At 43.4% G+C, this 21,667-nt stretch overlaps 1 protein-coding gene across 4 annotated transcripts in view; it reads right to left on the bottom strand.

The window, feature by feature from the left end:
* DPP6 (dipeptidyl peptidase like 6) overlaps nucleotides 1-21,667 on the bottom strand; it is a 2,152,278-nt gene that overhangs the window by 413,875 nt on the left and 1,716,736 nt on the right. For all 4 annotated transcript variants that reach the window (XM_086941474.1, XM_086941473.1, XM_086941476.1 and 1 more), the window contains exon 11: nucleotides 10,927-11,050. In XM_086941474.1, the coding sequence (XP_086797600.1) occupies nucleotides 10,927-11,050 (124 nt within the window). The remainder of the gene's footprint in view (nucleotides 1-10,926; nucleotides 11,051-21,667) is intronic.

Genomic DNA, 21,667 nt, shown 5'->3' with positions numbered 1-21,667 from the left:
GTGGCCAAAGAAATGAAATTCTACATTTATAGATAATATTGTACATTTTGGACTACCTGAAATTGAAGATATACACTTTCCTTAAAAATAGAAAAAACATATTTTTTCCAAAATCTTTCTGTTGATGTAACTATACAATGGTGAAGAAAGAACTCAAAAATCTCAGACTGTATATACTGTTTTCGCTGTAAACCTTTTCCACACAAAAATCACAAATGTCACTAGGAAGTTCAGGTTTTCGCGATTGCAGACACATATGACATTGTATTGCGTTTTGATGGAAACAGAGGTAAGGCGTGGGTTAAATAAAAGTGTGGATGTATCACATCAACAAATGATAGACTTAGAAATTAATATACTACTAGGAGAAAGTAGGTCTGGTAATTGACACAGTAACCTCAAATGCTCAAGAAATGAACTCCTCACCAGTTCAACATAGCTTGCCCAAACGTTGGTGTGATGGGGTGGGACTCGTGTCTGGAACATACAGTCCCGATAACCTAAAAGACTGGTAGTCAGCTGTTCCCCTTTCTGTTTCTGACAAACAGCCGGACTCAGCCTGGTTGGACGAGTGGACTCACGCAGGCGCAGAGGCAACCTGGGGGCACGAGGCTGGAATCGACTACGATCCCTTTAACTCTTCCAGCGAAGCTCCACCCACCTGCGACGTCACACGCTCAAAAGAAGGCGGAATCGTAGAAGCGGCGGACAACGTTCTTCCAGGAGAAGACGGACGAGGCTGGAGACGAAGTACGGAACCGGAGCCCTGCAGAGAAGAAGCCGTGACGAGCCCAGCAGTGGACAACAAGCCAGGAGGCCAGCGGTCCTGCGAATCGCCCTGCCACACTCCCGCGGGAGGAGTGTGGCTTGCTAAGGTACGGGGCAAAGTGGCGGGCTGGGTGAATCGTAGTAATATAGTAAACGAGTGAACACTGCTAAAAGGGTAGCCTCATTGTCCCTCTCCCTTCACGAGCACTACTAGGCACTAGAGCTTACGTTTACTTGCACTCCTTCACTCAGTGACCCTCACCCTTGGTCCCTTATAGTCCTGTGAGGACATCAGCCTGATTCCCTGTTGGTTCTTTTCTTCCGTTTCATGGTTGGAGTTGAGGACCTTGGCCCCGACGACCCCTCATCATTTCCGGTCTGGAGAACTACCGGCACCTGTGTGGAAGAAACGCCCTAGAACTCTCAACGTTTCCTAAAGGAGTCAGGACGGATCCCAACGAGTTTGCTCATGTTAAACAAACTACTAGAAGGAGAAGAGCTTACTTAAAAATAAAACCCTCTTTGAAAACTTTATTCAACGTGTCAGACTCGCTCCCTTCCACCTCTCCCTCTCCCGCTCCCGATCCCGTACAAGTGGTGTCAGAAGTGGGATTGCCATCACAGTCCGTCTGCAACTCCGAGATGGACGCCCTCATCCAACATCTAGTGAAGGGACAGGAGAAATTGGAATGGGCGGTAGAACAGCAAATAACATCAGCTCAAGCGGGCCGAGACTTGTTCAGAAACACTATATCTGCCCAGTTGGACAGTCTTCAGAAAAACATCGCAACGCCCACAAGTACAGTGGCAGTGGAAAACAGAGTGCATGTACCCAACCCGTCAGGAATAGCCCTACAAAAATATGTTCACGGGGAAGATCCTGATGCTTTTCTCATGAACTTTGAACGCGCCGCCAGAGCACTTGGATGGCCGGAAGAGAAGTGGCCGTTTTTTCTTGCCCCCTTGCTAACAGGTGAGGCCCAGTTTGCGTACCAGGTGGCCAACCCTGTAGGCAATGCTCCATATCCTCTGATCAAATATGTGATCTTAGACCACTTGGGGTTAGACTCTGAGGCGTATAGACTGCGTTTTAGAAAAGAAAAAGGGATACCCGGTGAAAACCCAAAGACTCTTTTCTTTCGATTGAAAATGATGGCCGATAAATGGTTGAAACCTGAAAATAGTACTAAGGAAGATATTCTTGCTAAAATATATCTTGAACAATTCATGGACGCTCTTCCGTATGGGACGCAAAGATGGTTGAGACAGCACTCAAGTCTTACTGTGGAACAAGCCATTGAGATGGCAGCCAATTATGCAAGAGCACAACCCAGAGTAACAGTATGGGAACCGGAGAAGTATCAAAAGAGTCAACCCTCGGGAAAACAAGACAAAAAGCCGAAACAGACAACCGAACCTGTGAAACCCAGACCTTTTCGAATGGAATCACCCATGACCAATGGTCCCCAATGCTTTGAGTGTGGTGAATGGGGCCAAATTGCTCGCCTGTGTCCACGAAAACACCCGCCAAAAGAACCAATGGAAGTGGGCTATCTACCGAAAACCATCCTCTACTCTGCAGAAACAGGAACTTCCTTTCATGTGAGTATAAGGATAAATGAACAAACCGTGAAAGCCCTTCTTGATTCAGGCTGTAGGCAGTCAGTTGTTCAAAAACATCTGGTTCTACCTAGTCAATACCTCCCTGACTCTCTGGTACATGTAAGATGTGTCCATGGGGACGTTACACCCTATCCTATAGCTGTAATTACTGTGCAACCCGTAGGCAAAGCGCCAGCTGTAGTGAGGGTTGGTGTGGTGGATTCCCTTCCTGAAAAAATGATTCTGGGGGTAGACCATCCCGACTTTCTTGCTCTGTTTAGAAAGACTGTCTTTGATCGCCTCCTGACTAACGATGGTTCTAAAGCAGCATACATTACCCCTGATCCATGGGTGGTGGATCGCAGTTTTCGTTTTGCACAAGCGGAGGACAGAACTCTTTTTAATGCATGGGAAAGCGCACATGCTGCCCAGGATTCCTCTGCTCCTTCCTTTCCTAGGTTCGTAACGACCTTCTATATAGAGAAGCCGACATGGGAAAGAGTCCTCAATTGCTGGTCCCGTTAGCTTTCCGTGAACAGGTCTTGTTCTTTGCCCATGCTCACCTAACGGCCGGTCATGCGGGCAAAGAGAAAACGACGGATAGCATTCAACGTCATTTCTATTGGCCTGGGGTGTACAAAGACGTGCAAGACTATTGCAGGAAGTGTGAAATCTGTCAACGAAAGAATACTCACAGACCACCTGCTGCACCCCTAAAACCAATGCCGATTGTCGGCACTCCATTCGAACGGGTAGGGATGGATTTAATAGGTCCCTTGCCCAAGACAGCTAGGGGGCACCAATATGCTCTCGTCATTGTGGATTATGCTACAAGGTTTATCGAAGCCTTTCCCCTAAGAGCACCAACTACAGCCAATGTGGCCGAGAAGTTTGTGGAATTGTTTGCCCGAGTCGGTTTCCCTAAAGAGGTCCTAACCGATCAGGGGACCCCCTTCACTTCCCGTATGATGAAAGAAGTATGCAAGTCACTAAATATCCATCACCTAAAGACTTCGGTCTATCACCCCCCAAACCGACGGGCTCGTCGAAAGGTATAATCAAACACTGAAAACCACATTAAAGAAGATGTTGTCCTCAGAAGGCCAGGCATGGGATCGCCTGCTACCTATAGCTTTATATGTGCTAAGAGCACAGAAGCAAAGCAGTCTAGGCAGTTCATCATTTGAATTGCTTTACGGTCGAGTCCCAAGGTCACTCCTAGAAATCACGAAAGATACCTGGGAGTCACAAGAAGCACAGGAACAGAAGTCTCTGTTAGACTATAGACTTCAGCTACGTTCCAAGCTAGGGAAGTTAAGAGACCTCGCTCACACAAACCTTGAACAACAAATGCATGAACAGAAAATGAATTACGACAAGGGAACGAAACTAAGAACCCTCAAGGTAGGAGACTGGGCCCTGCTTCTTTTGCCATCTGTCACACACAAAAATGAGTGGGTAGGACCCTATGAGGTACTTGAGACTATTGGGAACACCACTTACAGGCTCCGTCTGTCGGCTAACAAGACCCAGACCTACCATATCAATATGTTGAAGAAATGGATTGGTCCGCTCCCAAAGAGCAACAATCTGGTACTCCCTACCCTGTCAGAAAAAACCTCAACCCTAGACCAACTTGTCGTAAATGAAGAACTGCCTGAAAAGATGAAAAAAGACCTGCAAGGAATATTACAACCCTTGTCCAACATCTTCTCTGATCTCCCGGGTAAAACGACTCTTGTAGAGCATTGCATAGAAACTCCCGCTGGGAAAATTGTGAAGCAAAGGCCCTATAGAATCCCCGCTTCTAGACGGGAAGATGTCAGAAAAGAGGTACTTGATATGTTGAAACTTGGTGTCATAAGACCCTCTAAAAGTAATTGGGCTTCTCCAATCGTCATGGTCCCGAAACCGGATGGTACAAAGATATTCTGCATGGATTTCAGGGCCCTGAATGCTATCTCCACTTTCGATGCCTACCCTATTCCTAGGGTCGACGAGCTAGTAGAAAAGCTTGGGGACGCCGTGTTTATCACCACCCTTGATCTAACCAAAGGGTATTCGCAGGTGCCTCTCCGTGAGAAAGACAAAAGAAAGACAGCCTTCATTACAGATGAAGGGTTATACGAATTCACTGTTCTTCCATTCGGCCTACACGGCGCACCTGCCACTTTCCAGCGTCTTATGAATCAAGTGCTGAAACCTTATACATCATTCAGTTCGGCCTACTTGGACGACATTGTCATATACAGCAAAACCTGGGAGGACCATCTACAGCACCTACATACCATCCTGACTGCCTTACAACAAGCTGGTTTACATGTAAATGCAAAGAAGTCTCGAGTCGCCTACAATACCGTCAAGTATCTCGGATACGTACTGGGGAAAGGCACTATTGCACCACAAACACCCCCTTTCCCACCAGCAAGAGAGACCTGCGAGCCTTCTTAGGCTTAATCGGCTACTACAGATGGTTTGTTCCCAAATTTGCAGAGATCGCAGCCCCTCTGACTGATCTCTTGCGTAAAGAGATCCGACTTCGGGAAATACAGACTCCCTCAAAAGAAGCCAGAGACGCTTTTGAGACATTGAAAACCATCATAACAAATGCTCCAGTCCTTGAATCGCCTAATTTCAAGAAAACCTTTATACTGGCCACTGATGCTTCCGACATAGGAATAGGGGCTGTACTTTCCCAGGTGGGGGACGATGGACTAGAACATCCCATACTATTTATCAGCCGCAAGTTGTTCCCCAGGGAGTGCAGATATTCTACTGTAGAAAGAGAGTGCTTGGCTATCAAGTGGGCTATTGACAAACTGCACTACTATTTGGAAGGGAAGCCCTTCCTTCTTCAGACAGATCACGCTCCCTTAAAATGGATGTACCAAAACAGAACAGTAAATGCAAGAGTGCTCCGCTGGTTTCTTTCTCTGCAACCTTATTCCTTTTCTGTGCAACATAAAAAAGGCACGGCAAATGGGAATGCTGACTTTCTTTCAAGGGTCTTTCCTCTCCCCGATCGGGAGAATCCAGGGGGGGAGGAGTGTGACGGGGTGGGACTCGTGTCCGGAACATACAGTCCCGATAACCTAAAAGACTGGTGGTCAGCTGTTCCCCTTTCTGTTTCTGACAAACAGCCGGACTCAGCCTGGTTGGACGAGTGGAATCACGCAGGCGCAGAGGCAACCTGGGGGCACGAGGCTGGAATCGACTACGGTCCCTTTAACTCTTCCAGCGAAGCTCCACCCACCTGCGACGTCACACGCTCAAAAGAAGGCGGAATCGTAGAAGTGGCAGACAACGTTCTTCCAGGAGAAGACGGACGAGGCTGGAGACGAAGTACGGAACCGGAGCCCTGCAGAGAAGAAGCCGTGACGAGCCCAGCAGTGGACAACAAGCCAGGAGGCCAACGGTCCTGCGAATCACCCCGCCACACTCCCGCGGGAGGTGTGTGGCTTGCTAAGGTACGGGGCAAAGTGGCGGGCTGGGTGAATCGTAGTAATATAGTAAACGAGTGAACACTGCTAAAAGGGTAGCCTCATTGTCCCTCTCCCTTCACGAGCACTACTAGGCACTAGAGCTTACATTTACATGCACTCCTTCACTCGGTGACCCTCACCCCTGGTCCCTTATAGTCCTGTGAGGACGTCAGCCTGATTCCCTGTTGTTTCTTTTCTTCCGTTTCATGGTTGGAGTTGAGGACCTTGGCCCCGACGACCCCTCATCATTTCCGGTCTGGAGAACTACCGGCACCTGCGTGGAAGAAACGCCCTAGAACTCTCAACGTTTCCTAAAGGAGTCAGGACGGATCCCAACGAGTTTGCTCAGGTTAAACAAACTACTAGAAGGAGAAGAGCTTACTTAAAAATAAAACCCTCTTTGAAAACTTTATTCAATGTGTCAGACTCGCTCCCTTCCACCTCTCCCGCTCCCGATCCCGTACAGTTGGCTTGAGAGAAAAAGTGTCTCTAACAGCCCACCCATCTGACGGAGCATCGTCATTTGGAAGACTCTAAGAAAAAGGGTCAGATGTAACCAGTGTAGCTCGAAGGCCAACAGGTATGGAAACTTGACCTATTATTCTCAGAAGTTCTCAGCCACGGTTTGTTCAAAGTATGAATATCACTGATGAGGTGCAGTGCGTGTGGTAGATGTATGTGAAACTAAAAATGACTACAAGTGTGAGGTCTGACCTCACACTTTGCCAAAAGATAGTCATATCTTTTTAAAAACTATCAGGCGGTTTTTATTCATGACACAAGGACAATACCTAATAAACATATTTTTTGTCCTTGTAGTCGTTTTGAACAAACCGTGGCTGAGAACCTCTGAGAATAATAGGTCAAGTTTCCATACCTGTTGGCCTTCGAGCTACACTGGGTATATCTGACCCTTTTTCTCAGAGTCTTCCAAATGACGATGCTCCGCCAGATGGGTGGGCTGATGGAGACCCTTTTTCTCTCAAGCCAACATTTGGGCAAGCTATGTTGAACTGGTGAGGAGTTCATTTCTTGAGCATTCGAGGTTACTGTGTCAATCACCAGACCTACTTTCTCCTAGTAGTTATATAGATGTGTGTAATTAGGGGTGTGGAATAAGGTGGTCTATAAATATTATCCCCTTGACCCTCTCTTATATTTTGTATTTTAGACTTAGAAATTATTCATTGAAGCGGTGTCTAAAACAGGCTTATATCAGTACTTATATTTTTATCTGAGCAGAACTTGGGATTTAGGTGATTCTCTGATAAGCAGTTTATGCCAAATAATGGAAGCATCTTAGGATTAGTACAACTACTTACAAGTTTGATGCTATCACCCAAGGACATTTGATACATGTGTGTGCAAAGAAGAATACTGATCATTATCTTGAAAAAAACATACAGAATGAAATAATCAATCTTTCAGCAAACCAAGTGCTCAATTATATTGATATGTTTCTGTTATATGAGACTGCACATCTGAAATAAGCTATTCAGAAAAGCTATCGTTGGCCATTTGGTTAACTGATACCACCAAAACGAAAGTATTTCTGAAGGCCCATTTCATTGGTTTTAAGGTGAATGACCCCACAGGTGAAGGACTAACATCACTGTTGGTAGGAGTGCTGAAAGAGCATACCCTGAATTTACACGATCTACGAGGTCACATCTATGATAATTTCGGGTACATGAACTGTCAGAATAAAAGTATCTAGACAAGAATACCCAGAATGAATTCTTTAGCAATTTTCACCCTGGTGGTCTTGTTCCCTGAATGTATTGATTGTAACAGCAACACTGATGGAAGCTTTTTCACTTTTTGGACTACTGCAGAGGATGTAAACTCTAGGACTGATTACGATGTCGGTCGGAAAGTCTCTGACCGACAGTCAGATTCACCTAGACCGTGTCAGAACTCATCCACCGACTCTGTCGGAAACAATTCCAACCAACCGATTATGAGGCTTGTGGTTAGAAGGGAAACCGTTCGGTAATTCTGAATCGGTTCCGACAGGCATTCGGAGAAACCAAGTCGGTCGCAACCGATTCATACAGCTCAACAGACAGTGTTTCTGACCGACCAATTATGATGTCGGATTCTGACAGCCTTTCCGACTCTGTCTGTCTGACATGAAAAGGCTGTCAGAAACTGTCTTTGGGTGCCCCTAGCAGGCACCCCTTCATCCTGAGTCCTCCAGTTTGGGGTTGAGGGGGTTCCCAAGGGACCCCCTGTAAAACCATACACAGTGTGGCAGGCACCATGGGATGCTCGTGACAGGGTGCAAGGTTTTTTGTAGACAACCATTTTCCCCATAGGAGCCTGTGTTGTCTGTCTGAACAGTTAATTAAAACATATTTAAGATCTACAATGATACATGAGAGCTATAATCTTTGGCAATCCTCCCCATTGAAATGATATTGCAGAACTGCCAGACTTAAATACTTCAATATTAGCATTTGCAAAAATTAAATCCCGTAAAGTTACATTTACTTAAATGTTGCAGTTCGTATTTTACAAAATGAACATGGTGAACAGTGTGGTAAGAGTGTCCGGTTTTGTTGCAGTGCATCAGTTTTAAAAGCACTGTAGAGTTGCTTGTATATCCAACAGTTTTCAGGCAACAATAAAAGTGCCAAGATAACTCTGGTGGTTAATGTACCTGCTGGAATGAGATCGGAGTTTTGGCTAGTGGCAGTTTTGACTCATGTAAGATAGCGCAGAGGGTGAATATGCCGGCTGCAAAGAGCTGTGCTATGCAGATCACAGAACAGTATTTTATGTGCATAGCTCAGTGCATTACTGCTTTTGTCACAGAGATCCCTTTATTACTGTGCAGTTCAGAAGTTACAATGGTCATTTAGGTAAGAAAGTTATGATTTTCCGGGTCTTTCATTATCCTAATTTTGCTAAAAAGGGTTCATTTGAGAAAAAATTCATTCTTATTAGTAATGTTAACCCTAACCTATGTTTTAATTTCTGAATCCTGAGCTTGAGCGTCCCCAGACCAAGCACTCTTAAAAAATGCCTACCAGTATGGGTGACAATAATCCTACACCTTGTAGTCCCCTATGTTTTATGTAACATTTTCTTTACACTGACTTACATACATCTGATTCATTGTCTCTGTATGTGTGCGTGATGTAAAATGCTCTGAACCCCTACAATGTTATGAGAGGCATTATAAAACAAACGGAATACATTAGAGAGGGAATCTATGGAGAGATAAAAGACACTGTTGGAGGGTGATAGTGAGCGAATCCTTCAAAAGCCCCAATAAAGATTGCCATATCCTAGTGCACTGTAAGGACATCATTTACTATAGTTTACAAACAAATATGAATCCATATATGATGAAAAATGTGTGGTAGAATGCACCATTTTTTACATTTTCCCCTAATTTTCTTGGTGGGGGGGAGGAGAACAACTCCCCACAAACCCCCTTGCAGTGGTCAGTTTTGCTCACCAGACTCGCTCGCTATGCATTGTATAAGGGCTGGTCTGACAAAATTTGCCAGGGCTACTTTGGGTTCCAGTCTGGCCTGATATTCCTGCATTTGAATAGTGGGTTATGAAGACTGTTTCATGAAGAGTGTTCACAATGTGAGGTACTGAAACAGTACCTTTCAATAAGATAGGCCTAATTTAATGTTTGACAGATGAGTATTCTGTCCTAGATGTGACGAATGCCCAGTTTCGGCCGGCATTATTCGTAGGTGGTTGGGCGGTGCGCGCGCGCGCTGGGGGACTTGAGGGGGGGTTGGGGGAAACGGTAAAAATGCAGCGCTGTTGTTGGTAAGCATCCAGGCTCCCCTGACCAATCACAACGTTGCAATGCAGCGTTGTGATTGGTTTTGAGTGTCCTGGTTTAATGCTCAACCAGGGAATGAGGGCCTGGGCTTGTTCTCCATGCAGGCTGTAATGCAGCCTGCATGGAGAATGGGGAAAGTGCACATAACGGTTTTGGGCGGCCCGAGATGGCTGACCAAACAGTCACTGCGCACATAGGCGTGGGTAAACCATTCCACCTCTTTCCTGCTCAGAGAGCAAAGCAGTCCTTCCCACCCGCCCGCCGGCAAAGGAAACATAAGATGATAATAACTTAGTTATTATCATTTTATATTTCCTGTACTTTACTGCTCAAAAGCAGTGGTGTGACATTCCTCCGCCATAGTGGAGGAGCCGCCCCTGCGATTGCCACGCCACCATATTACAAGTGTCGTACAAACAATGGCACTTGTAATGCAGAGGTCGGAACATCAGCCATATTTTTGATGGAGTCCCTCTCTACCAATCTGTAAGTACGCCACTCAAAAGTGAACATTTTGCCCATATCGCTGAATGTTCAAGTTGTGCACAGTTTGTTTGATGATGTAAGCCTTTACGATTATAATATAATTGGTTGTACAGCAGTATATCTGTGGAAACAGCTCTGTACTCTGCTCTCTCAGCTGAAGCAATCACTCTGTGACTATGTCCACCTTTTTGATGTATCACTGGAGACATAAGTCCGATATTGTTTCAATTATTACATTTCAGGGACATTGGTTGTTATTGTAGCATACATTGTGTAGCTAAAATAGATGCATAGCTGAACAATTCTTTACATTTTAGCTCTGCCAGGATGGCAGTTGCAGGAACGTCATTCACACCAGGGAATGCAAACAGCAACCAGCCCTGGCACCGCTCCCTCCCGCTTTTCTTACAGGGGGCCAATATTGCAGCACTGCTGCAAAACCTGCCCTCAGTGACAAAAGTGGCCCACAAGGGCAAATAAACGGGCACCAACCCTCCAGTCCACCGGGGAAATGCCCGGTGCCCATTATGGCCAGTCCGGCCCTGATTCACACAACACCTATGACACAAGAATACATGCCAACACACCTGATTTTGGGGAAAACTCGATTTTAAAAGCATAAAATGGCTTTATTATAGCTTTCTCCAGCCTGAAATATCCCCATTTAAATGCAAGCCAGTGGAGAAAGGGAATTCCCCTGATCTAAAAAAAAACATTCTGTTTTCCCACTTCCAAATTTTGTATGTATATACAAGCAATAGTGCAAACATCACCTACCTTTGTACATATTCCTGTGGTGGCATCACAGATGGTCAGGATGGAAATATTTTGTGCTCTGTTAAGCCAGTTGACTGCCACTTTAGTAGAAGTTGCCCATTTCACCATCGTTATGTAGTGCTCCCTGAAAAGCATAAGAAACAATCTAGTCGTATCTGGCACAGGCCTTCAAAGATTCAATAGCAAGGATGTCTCAGTTGTAATGGTCATCCATTTGTCCTCAGTGGTCCACAGCACTAGACTCCATCCACACAATTTAGGGCACCTTTCGCCTTGTAATTCAAAATGCAACCACCACTTACTGAGCAGTTCCTCATCTCTCCCATCTTCAAGGTGGAGTTCAGATTTTATTTTGTTCATGATCTCAAGAGATCATAAAAATACAAAATTAGAATGACAATTCTTTAACACATGACTTAAAACAAAGTTAAAACGGTATGCTAAATCAATTGTATGGCTAAGCAATTGATTCAATGGATTGACAGTTTTATTACATTTTTCAACCTATCACCAAAATGAAAGACATATGATGCCTGGATTTAACTGGTGTTTGAAATGGCCCCTTCTAGGGTGCTTCCCCTCAAATGTTAGCTTGTGTCCCTCTCAGCTTTCAGCTGACCTATGTGTTAGCACCTTTGACACTGCCATTCAGTGCCAAAGAGTTGTGCTTGTCATATACATACTGGTAATTGGCGTATACATCATTGACTGATTTGAATTAGCTGTGAGTCCCTTGTCCAGGGGTAAGACATACACCTAGGGCATGTAACACAAATGCTCCTCCGTGAACCTTCAGCAGTGGTTGTGCTGCTGTAATGATGTGTACATGGTGTTACTCCCTCCTTTATTACTTTATTGTGGTTGAACTCCACATGTACCAGAACTGTTATTATTTGATATTGCATTCTCTCCAGTTGTTCAATAAACTTGAAGTTACAAGTAAACCTTCACCTGCCTGTTGGATATTATTCCTTCCTTCACAGCCACCCACTGAGGTAGCTCATTGATTGTGCCAAAGGTTTGCCCAGGTGGAGCCGGTGTGTTCAGGTTACCGTTACTCTGCTTGGCATTTAAGAAGCTATTTACCAAGGTTCTGCATGTCTCTCGCTGCATCGAAGTACTTTCTGGGGGCAGTGTCAGGAAGAGGTAGTGCGTGTGCTACATATACTCATAGTGATGGTCATCCATATGGTGTGTTCGGTAAGGTAGGGCCTGCTTCTTGCATTGCATTGACATAAGGGATCTGTGGAAAGGGTGTATTTCCTACACGCAGAATAGAAGCAGTATAGTATTTGATATCGATGAGTTAGTAATGGCAAACCCTCTCCGGTGGTGCACGTGGATTCAACATTACTAATGTGGAAATACCAATTAGGGAAAATGGGCATTTCTGTGCTTGTGTGTCTGTCAACCTGTCTCCAAGTCACATCTGGGTGCTGGGAGGACAGCTACATCTGTGCATTCCTGATAAAACGGCCATAAATTAGGAGCTTAAGGGAAATTACAGACCCCTGACCCTGGCAGCCTTCCTGGGATGGATATGAGGGTGTGGAATTGGGATCTGTATTCCAAGTGTCAAGGTCTTGGCTTCACTAAAGATATTGATCAAGTCTCCTGGGGTAGAATGGCAGACAGGATTTTATTTATTTTATTTATAAAGTTTAATATAGAGCTATCAAGGATAGCGGAGCGCTTTACAATAGAATGGAAGGAAGGACATAAATGCAATAACGACAACAAGTAAGAATAAGAAACAAGAAAGATTGCATAATTACAGTACAATTGAGTCACGGAGCGTAGTACAATAAACATGTATATAGCAGGCTGTGAAGGGTGGCACACTATCCTGTAAAGACGAGCAGTATCAAATGATGGTAGAGAGGTTGTAGGATCAATTACTTCAAGCAGATGAGCCTATCCCAATTAAAGTAAGAATTTGTTGATTAGGAATCTTTGGCTTCCAGTTTGAAATCTGTCATTGAGGAGATTCTGCGTACTTCCGGTGAAAGAGAGTTCCATATCTTTAGGGCAGTGCCGGAGAAGGCTCAGTGACAAGTTCTCATTTTGTTAAGATTGAGTGGTTTCAGTAGTGTTAGCGCTTCTTGAGGCTCTACCACCACAGGATAATTCAAGCTTTTGCGCTTTGTAGTGAAGGGCTTTGTGCACCAGAACAGCAATCTTTAACTGAATTTGATCTTCGAAGAACAACCATTTAAGAGATTTTCGGACTGGAGATATGTGCTCATTTCTTTTAGTGCCTGTAATCAATCTAGCCGCCGCGTTCATTGATGTCCTTAGTGGTGCCAGGCTGTATCTGGGAAGGCCACGGAGCGTAGCGCTGCCGTGGTCTAGCCTCGGCAAGACAAGTGCTTGGATACAATTTGGAGAGGGCCCATGCATTTTACAGGAGGCCTTTTGAACTGATCTCACCTTCAAAGGCCTTTTTGGATATTACTACTGGGGCTCTGCCTTCATGAGTTATAGACACTTGTGGGATTGGAACCATACTATGCTGGTTCAACGCTAGGACATCGAAAGAGGAATATTGAGACAGGAGGGTTGACAACTGGAAAATCCGAAGCCATGAAAGCACATACAAGCATGGCGCGATACAAAGAATTGAAAATTATCAATTCATAAAATTACCATAACAATATTTAGCACTTACAAAGGCCAAAAAAAGATTAAACGTGTGTTACATTGTAGGCTAAAAATAATTAAAAAGCAATTGTTCACATGCACGGAGAAAGAGCCCACCTGTGGGTTGACCACATAGCAACCAGAAACATCGCCACAGCGCATGTATATAAAGGCGAGCAATCTGATCTAAGTATACGAAGAACAATGTTATCGCTACTTGTCCCTAATTCTATGCATTGAGGTGATAGTCAAAATGAAAGGGCATGGGCATAGGTGGGAGAGCCATAAAAGACGTGGGCTACAGTCTCCTTTGGATGAAAACATGCAACACAAGCAGGGGAGTCAACAGGTGTTCCTTTTTAGGTAAAAACTTTAAGCGGTAATGTGCCTTCGCTGGAGCATCTGTGCGCCTAATAAAAAACGCATAACATAACATAACATAACATAGTTTTCTATCCAGTGATACTTTGATATAGTCCCAAAACTGTTTGTACACAAACAGCTATTTAAAATTGGTAAAATCATTTGTCAAGAGGGCATTTGCCAAGCTTTGGAGTTCCTCATACTCTGCCTTTGCCCAATAGAGTTTTTTTTGTTATTCCTTTGGGGGGAATGGGAGCTACAGAGGGGCTTTCCCATAAATTGCCCAACCCAATAGATCAAAGTGACCGTTGGATGCTATCAAGCCATTTTATTTTACAGGAGCTGTCCGATTTCATTGCATCCTGAAGGGCAGCAGTATAGTGAGCTAGCTTAGGGGTAGACTAGAGGCACCTCCAAAACACCAACAGGCGCATTCTAAACTTGCCCTCCATCCTTTTTTTGCCCATGTCCAGTGTCAAGTGGTATGAACGAGTACTCGGTGGTAGGTGGGCAATATTTCTCAAAAATGTATTTTCTGATCGAATGACACTTTTACTCCGAATTTCTTCTAAGTCCAAAGGTAAGCGCTGAGCGGGCCCAATCGACTTCTTGTATCCGAACCACGCTCCATTGTGATTGGCCATATTTTTCGACTTTGACCCGGTCACACTGACTACATGGCGGCATATGGCACTTTGATTTTTTAGGACTAGTTTTGAATAACGATGCTAAAAATTCATAACTCTGGTTCTACAAATTGCATTTTTGTTGTTTGGGTGTCAAATAATTTATGAAAATGTACTCTATTTTCCTAAATTGGTTTGGGATTTTTGTTGTGTTGTGTTTTCACTTTATTTCTGTTTGTATGTTGCATAAATACTTTACACATTGTCTCTAAGTCACGCCCAACTGCTTTTTGTGCCAAGCTACCCAGGATTAAGCACAGGCTAATGTAGTGACTTTTTGGGGTTCTACCTGCAAGGGATTATCCCCCAGATGCATCAACAAACCAATTTGCGATTCCTTAATAGCGAAAAATACTGATTCGCTATTAAGGAATTGCAAAATGGAATGCATCAAGAAATCACTTAAAAAATAGCGATTTCTTAGAATTCCTTAATTGCGACTCGCAAATTGCAAGTCGCAATTAAGGAATACCTCCCCATTCATTCCTATGGGCCTAGAGGCCCATAGGAATGAATGGGAAGACAATCTCAATTTGCGAATCGCAATTAGCGATTCACAAATTGAGATTGAGATTTCAAGGGTGCAGGGGTGTCCGAAGGACACCCTGTTAAACCCCTAAAATTGATATGTGCACATTTGTTGCGCACACACATGCCCTTAGGGCATGTGTGTGCACAACATGGAACTTTGAAAAATGCACTTTTTTTTTTTTTTTTTTGCAAAATACATGAGTTAGTCATCAAAGAGTAATCATTTGCAGAGTACATAGTTACTATTGACATTCATTACATCAATTCATCAATAAATCAATAAATCAATAATCCTGGAGCCAGATACATGATATATCGAAAAAAGGTAAATGAATAAATTTTAGAAATTATATGTAACTCATATTAGATACGCAATGAAAAAAAAAAATGAAAAAATACAATTGAGAATGCAATAAGGCAGATACATATCGGGCTAATAAAAAAATAAGAAAAAGGGGGAGTTTCCGGAAATAAACCATCAAACAGTGGACTCTAGATGATTAGTAATCTTGCCCCAAATCTGTTGACCAAGCTTCTTTTTCCTATGCCCTTTAAGGGCGTACAGACTATGCTCCATATTATGAACTGCAAAAAAATGCGCTCTCCATAGTTCAAAAGAGGGGGGTTCCTTCTGTAACCACCAAGATGCTAATAAAAGTCGGTATACCACTGTAACTAAGAATATTAGTTTTACATGTGGATGTAATAGATCTGATATTACCGGCCCCATTTCTGCACCTAGCATTATCTGTGTAGCACTTAGTTTAACGGGAAACCCTAAAATGGCTGTTAGATAATTCTCTATCTGTGAAAGTAAAAAAGATAGTCGAGGGCACCCAAAAAAAATATGGAGATCGTCTGCAGATATGTATCCACACCTATAGCATTTCCCAATAGCATCACCCTGCCATTTCGAAACCTTGTCAGGCGTATAATATAAATTAAAAATGGATTTGTAATGCTGTGCAGATAATTTTAACGAAAGGAATACATTTGTTGCCATCTCCAGTGAGATTTCTATCCGTATATCCTGCCTCCCAAGTTTATTCCCCCATTTAACATTTTGTTGCTGTAAATCATTCGCCTTAGTATTCAGCAAATGGCCATATAGCACTCCTATTTTTGCCGATTTAGTATTATCCTCTATCAGAGGTTTAGCTTGTAGATTACTGGCTTTTTGGGATAGAAAATTCCTAATTTGCAAATATTTTGCAAAATTCTCCCTGGGTAGCTGATATTGTATACGAAGTTGCTCAAAAGATTTCAAAGATCCATCCCTAAAAAAATCCCCCACTAACCTTAATCCTTTTTGCCACCATACATAGACCACCCTATCCCATAAGTCAATTGGCAAAAATAATGGAGACGTCAATGGTGTGTACCAAGAAATTTTCCCTATTGCTAACATTTTCCTTAATGTCCGCCAGATTTTATATGCGGCTAATAGTACCTTAAAACGTGTGCGTTTGTAGTAGCTCCATTCCTGATGTAGTAACAGACAATTTTTAGCCTTCACACCTAGTAGCATCTGGTAAATTGACGGGCACTCTGCGATATTCAGAGGACCAACACCGGTTACCAGAACATTCATCCCTTGAAGCATACATGCATAGTAATAAAGAGTGAAATCTGGTACTGACCAGCCTCCTAGATTTCTAGGTAAAATCATAAAACGCCCAGCTCGGCGGGCCTTACCACCGGCCCACATAAAACGCATACAAAGAGCCTGGAGTTGTGATAAGCTAGTAGTAGGGACTTCTAAAGAAACACACCTGAAAAAATACAATACTTGTGGCAAAATCATCATTTTTAATAGGCTACATCGTCCTACTAAAGAGAGATGGAGACATTCCGCCTGATCCAACTGTTTCCTCACCCCTATTGTTAAGTCCTCCCAGTTAGACTTGACCAGGGCCGTTGAAGAGACCCTTAATTTAATCCCCAGATAGGTGACTTCTTCACACACCCGTGGATCAGAGTACTTAGGCAGATTGGCACATAGTAGCTGGGTTTTAGTAGCATTTAATTTATAGCCAGCGACTGCCCCGAAGTTAGCGGCAATAGATTCAATCTCCCTCATTGCAGCTGTGGGGCATGTCGTGACAACTGCCACGTCATCGGCATATGCTAGGACCTTGAATTGATAGTTTTGCATCACCACAGGTGGTATCCTAGAGCAAGTCTCCAACATTCTTAAAAAAGGCTCAATGTACAACGAAAATAAAAGAGGAGAACAAGGGCAGCCCTGTCTGGTACCTCTCTGTATTTGTACTAAGTCCGACACGAGTCCCATGGTACTAATACGGGCCGTAGGTTGCAAATACAATGTCTGCACGGATTTTATGAATTCAGGGCCAAACCCCCTTCGCTTCATTACGTCCCATATAAAGCACCATGAGACCCGGTCAAAAGCCTTTTCGGCATCCAATAGAATTAAGCATAATGGCTCCTGGGTAACATTAACAAAATCAAATAAAGTAATCACCCGACGAACATGATCCGCCGTTCCACGGTGCGGAATAAACCCATGCTGTATAGTGGAAACTAGATTGGTAACTGCCCTAGACAACCTATTCGCAAGAATCTTCAGGTAAATTTTTCCATCCGCATTTAAAAGCGAAATAGGACGGTAAGACCCAGCAAGGTTCGCAGGTTTTCCTTTTTTGTGAAAAACCACAATGCATGCTTCGCTCCAGCTCCCTGGGGGTGCCCCTTTCTGAGCATTTCTCATTGTCTCTAGAAGATCTGTTTTTAAAACGGAGAAAAAGGTCTTATAAATTTCCATAGGGAGCTTATCTGGGCCTGCCGCCTTTCCCCTGGCTAATCCATTAACTGCCATTTCAAGTTCCTCTGCCGTAATAGTTGCCTCTAGGCTTTCTCTTTCATCCTCAAATAAATCTACCGTGCAATATCGCCCGATAAGTAAAGTAGCACTATTTATGTCATATTCATCTCCTTTGTACAATGATTCGTAAAATTGTCTAAAGATCTCTAATATTCCAGTTTCGTTGCCTACTAAATTTCCGCTTAGATCTAGCAAATTATCTATCCGTTGTGATGCTTCCCTTGACCTTAATTTCTGAGTCAAACATCTGCCACTTGCTTCCCCATACTCATACTGTATTTGTTGTTTAATAAAGAAAGTTTTTGCACTTTCCTGCAACCATTTAAGATTTATCTTCGCTTTAAGCCTAGCTACTGCCGTCATCTGATCATTTATATCCGCCCCTAACCGTATACCCTGCGTTAATGATTTCTCAGCCTTTGCTAATTCTTGATAAAGTTCTTGAAGTTTTATCGCCTGCTGCTTTTGATTATATAATCCAAAGCTCAGGGCCTCACCCCTGAATGCTGCTTTAAAGCAGTCCCAAACATTGCCCACACTGCTTGTTCCTCGATTAATAAAGAAAAATGTTTCAATCCACTGTTTCATATAATCAGTGAATTGTTGTTCTAGTAATAACTTACGATCAAAAGAGTATGGCCTCGGTCTTTTAGCAGTTACTAAGTCCGTTATAGATAGAACCACCGGTCCATGATCAGACGTGATTCGAGGATAAATTTGAATAACAGCAGATTTAAGCAATACCTGAGGAAGGAAAAAGTAATCCAGACGTACTAGCTTGCGATGGGGGAAGGAAAAAAATGTATACCCAGGAGCTGTTCCCCTTAAAAAAGCCCATGCATCTACTAGCCCATGTGCCATGATTAATGCCTGTAATGCCCTAAACACACGTGGCTTCCGCCCGCTGTACTTTGCATCTTTATTGCAGAGAATGTTTGGGGCTAAGTTTATATTTAAGTCACCACACAGAATCAACGGTGTAGGCCAAGTAGCTAGCTCAACATTTAAATACTCCAAGGTTGATGCTTCATCAAGATTTGCTCCATAGACAACACAGACAGTAAAATTAACCAGGCCTACAACACATTCTGCGATTGCCCATCTGCCTAAATCATCAATTATAGTTCTGCCGGTTTTGCCTATATGCTTCTTTCCCAAAATTGCTACCCCTCTTGATGAGCCCAGATATTTTGTACAAGCAATAAGATTGAACCCCAGCTCTTCGAGCAACCGACGTTTTGACCCTACTATATGAGTCTCTTGGAGACAAATTATATCACAAAAAAGAGCCCTTAATTCCTGTGCTACCCACCTTCTTTTATCTATTGAGTTTAGCCCCCTAACATTCAGTGTACCTATCCTAATTCCCCTACCTGCCATTTAATTAAATCAAATCTAGCTGGACAAGCTCCCTTTATTAATTGAAAAATAGCAATCTTTCTACCAGAGTGACTCATTTCCGACCAATTTTCATGTATTATTTTATGTTTTTCCCCTCCTTCCCCAACTTTGCCCCCCCACTCCACCCCAGAACCCCTTGCCCCCTCCCCCCCACCCCTCACACCCATTATGAGGCTTAAGGACCATGTCCTCAGTGATGTCGAGGTGCTCTGACCGACCCCCCCCTCCCAGTGACCTCCCTCCAAACTCTTATACACCATTTTCCCTCCCTCTCTTCTTATTAATTGGTATTCCAGCATACCCTATACAGATATAGAGAACAATCTATCTGTTATCCTATCTTTCTCCCAATCCTATTTAAACGATAAATTCACGTCATTTCTAAAACTTTCATCCACTCGGTGAGATATCTATTACATTATCAATAGTACATTGTTCAATACACCTCCTTCCAGCTTATGCAATTTCATCATTGCTAAAAAGAAAAAAAAAAAAAAAGGAAGGGCAGAGTATCCCTCTATGTCTCAGAAAAAAACGGGAAACCTTTACACATACTTTATGCATATTTCATGGAAGAAAGAGAAAACAGTAACAAAGAAGAGAACTACAAATTACCATGTGGTGACTACCCCCATTCCATCAACAGTAAACAAAATCTAACATACTCATAGAGCAATGTGCTCATTATGACTATAACATATACTTTCATTTTTTAGGACTATTCCCAAGACCCGTTAGGAACTCCTGTGCTGTCCTAGCGGAAATGAAATACCTAGTGTGTCCTTTGAGAATTACCTTTAACTTGGATGGTTGAGCAAAAAGACCTGAGCTCCTTTGGCTTGTAAAGGAGCTATCAATTTACGCAATTGCCATTGTTCAGTTACAGTTACAGGGCAAAAATCAGGGCGGACAAAAAACTCACAGCCCATACCGCTCCTTTTTCTCCCAGGGCGTGCTGAATCATAAAGTGCTTCGCGTAACAGATAATTATTCAAACATATCAGTATTGCCCTGGGATATGGATTCTGTTCAGCCTGCTGTTCATTTCCATGTTGACGCATCGTGAACGGGAATCTGTGTGCTCGTATTATTTCGGTTTCCCAGTTCCATGAACTCAGTTCCGGAAAGGCTTCTTTGAACAGCTGTATGATAAATTTACGCGGTTCTGACCCTTCTCTTTTTTCCGCTATGCCCAATACGCGTAAATTATTACGGCGTGCACAGTTCTCTAAATCAGTGAGTTTCCAGTCAATATCCACTTTAGATTTCTCAAGAATTTCTATAGCTGTTTGCTGTTTCACAAGAGAGTCCTCCGCCGAGGAAACCCTTTCTTCTACTTCGACCACACGAGTGGTTGTTTCTGCACATGTCTTTACCAAGCGCCGTACAGTATTTTGAAGCTTCCTTACGGCTCCCTGTGTACGCAACTCCTCAGCTTTTGTTTCACTTCTATGTGCCATGATGGTTTTATAAATCAAACCGAGAGTGACTGAGTCTTCTTCCAAGTCCTCATCCAAGTTAAGTTGGGCTAGAGGAGATTCTCGCTCTTGTTGCGAATTTACACCAGTTTCCCCAATTTTTCTCACAGTGTCCTGAGGTAAAGATTTCCCAAATTCATCCAGATCATCCTGATCGTTATCATCAGGGATGTCCCCCCATTCCCCTAGATTACTGGAACTATCCAAGTCTTGCTCTTTATCGGATACAGTTGTTAGGTCTGACATTGAATAGTATTTACCGTCTGAGCCAGCATACTCTGATTCTGCTCCCTTATCCGTACACTGCGGGGCAGGGTCATTGTCAAATCCTGACTGGGAGTTGCCTTCCTCCGTGACCGGCATCGTAGTTACTATTATTGGGATTACATTTTCTACTCTTTCAGGCCCATTTTCATTTCTATCATGATTGCTATCTGGAGTAGCCATAAGAATATCAGAACTTGGGTGTAGCACATTAGAAGGTACTCCAACGACTTCATCCTCATTTTCAGCCACATATTCCAGATCTGTCTCAGTGGCAACTTTAGCCTTTACTGCACGCTTTTTATCGAAAATTGCTGGAATAGTCTTTTGCTTTACAGGTGTCTCCAAATCCAACAATACATTTTGAGTGAGACTCTGATTTAGATTCTGGCGCTGGAGGGCCCCTTGTACAGGTGCTGCAGTCGGGCCTTTATTAATACTGGTATTATCAGAAGTAGCACTCTCAGTACTGACTGCAACCGATTTGGTAGGAACATTGCCTTTTATCACTCCTTTCATTACATTTCCCTTAG

This window comes from Lissotriton vulgaris, chromosome 10 (genome assembly GCF_964263255.1).
Source record: "Lissotriton vulgaris chromosome 10, aLisVul1.2, whole genome shotgun sequence".
NCBI classification, from domain to species: domain Eukaryota; kingdom Metazoa; phylum Chordata; class Amphibia; order Caudata; family Salamandridae; genus Lissotriton; species Lissotriton vulgaris.
This window is presented reverse-complemented; position numbering and strand designations above follow the sequence as displayed.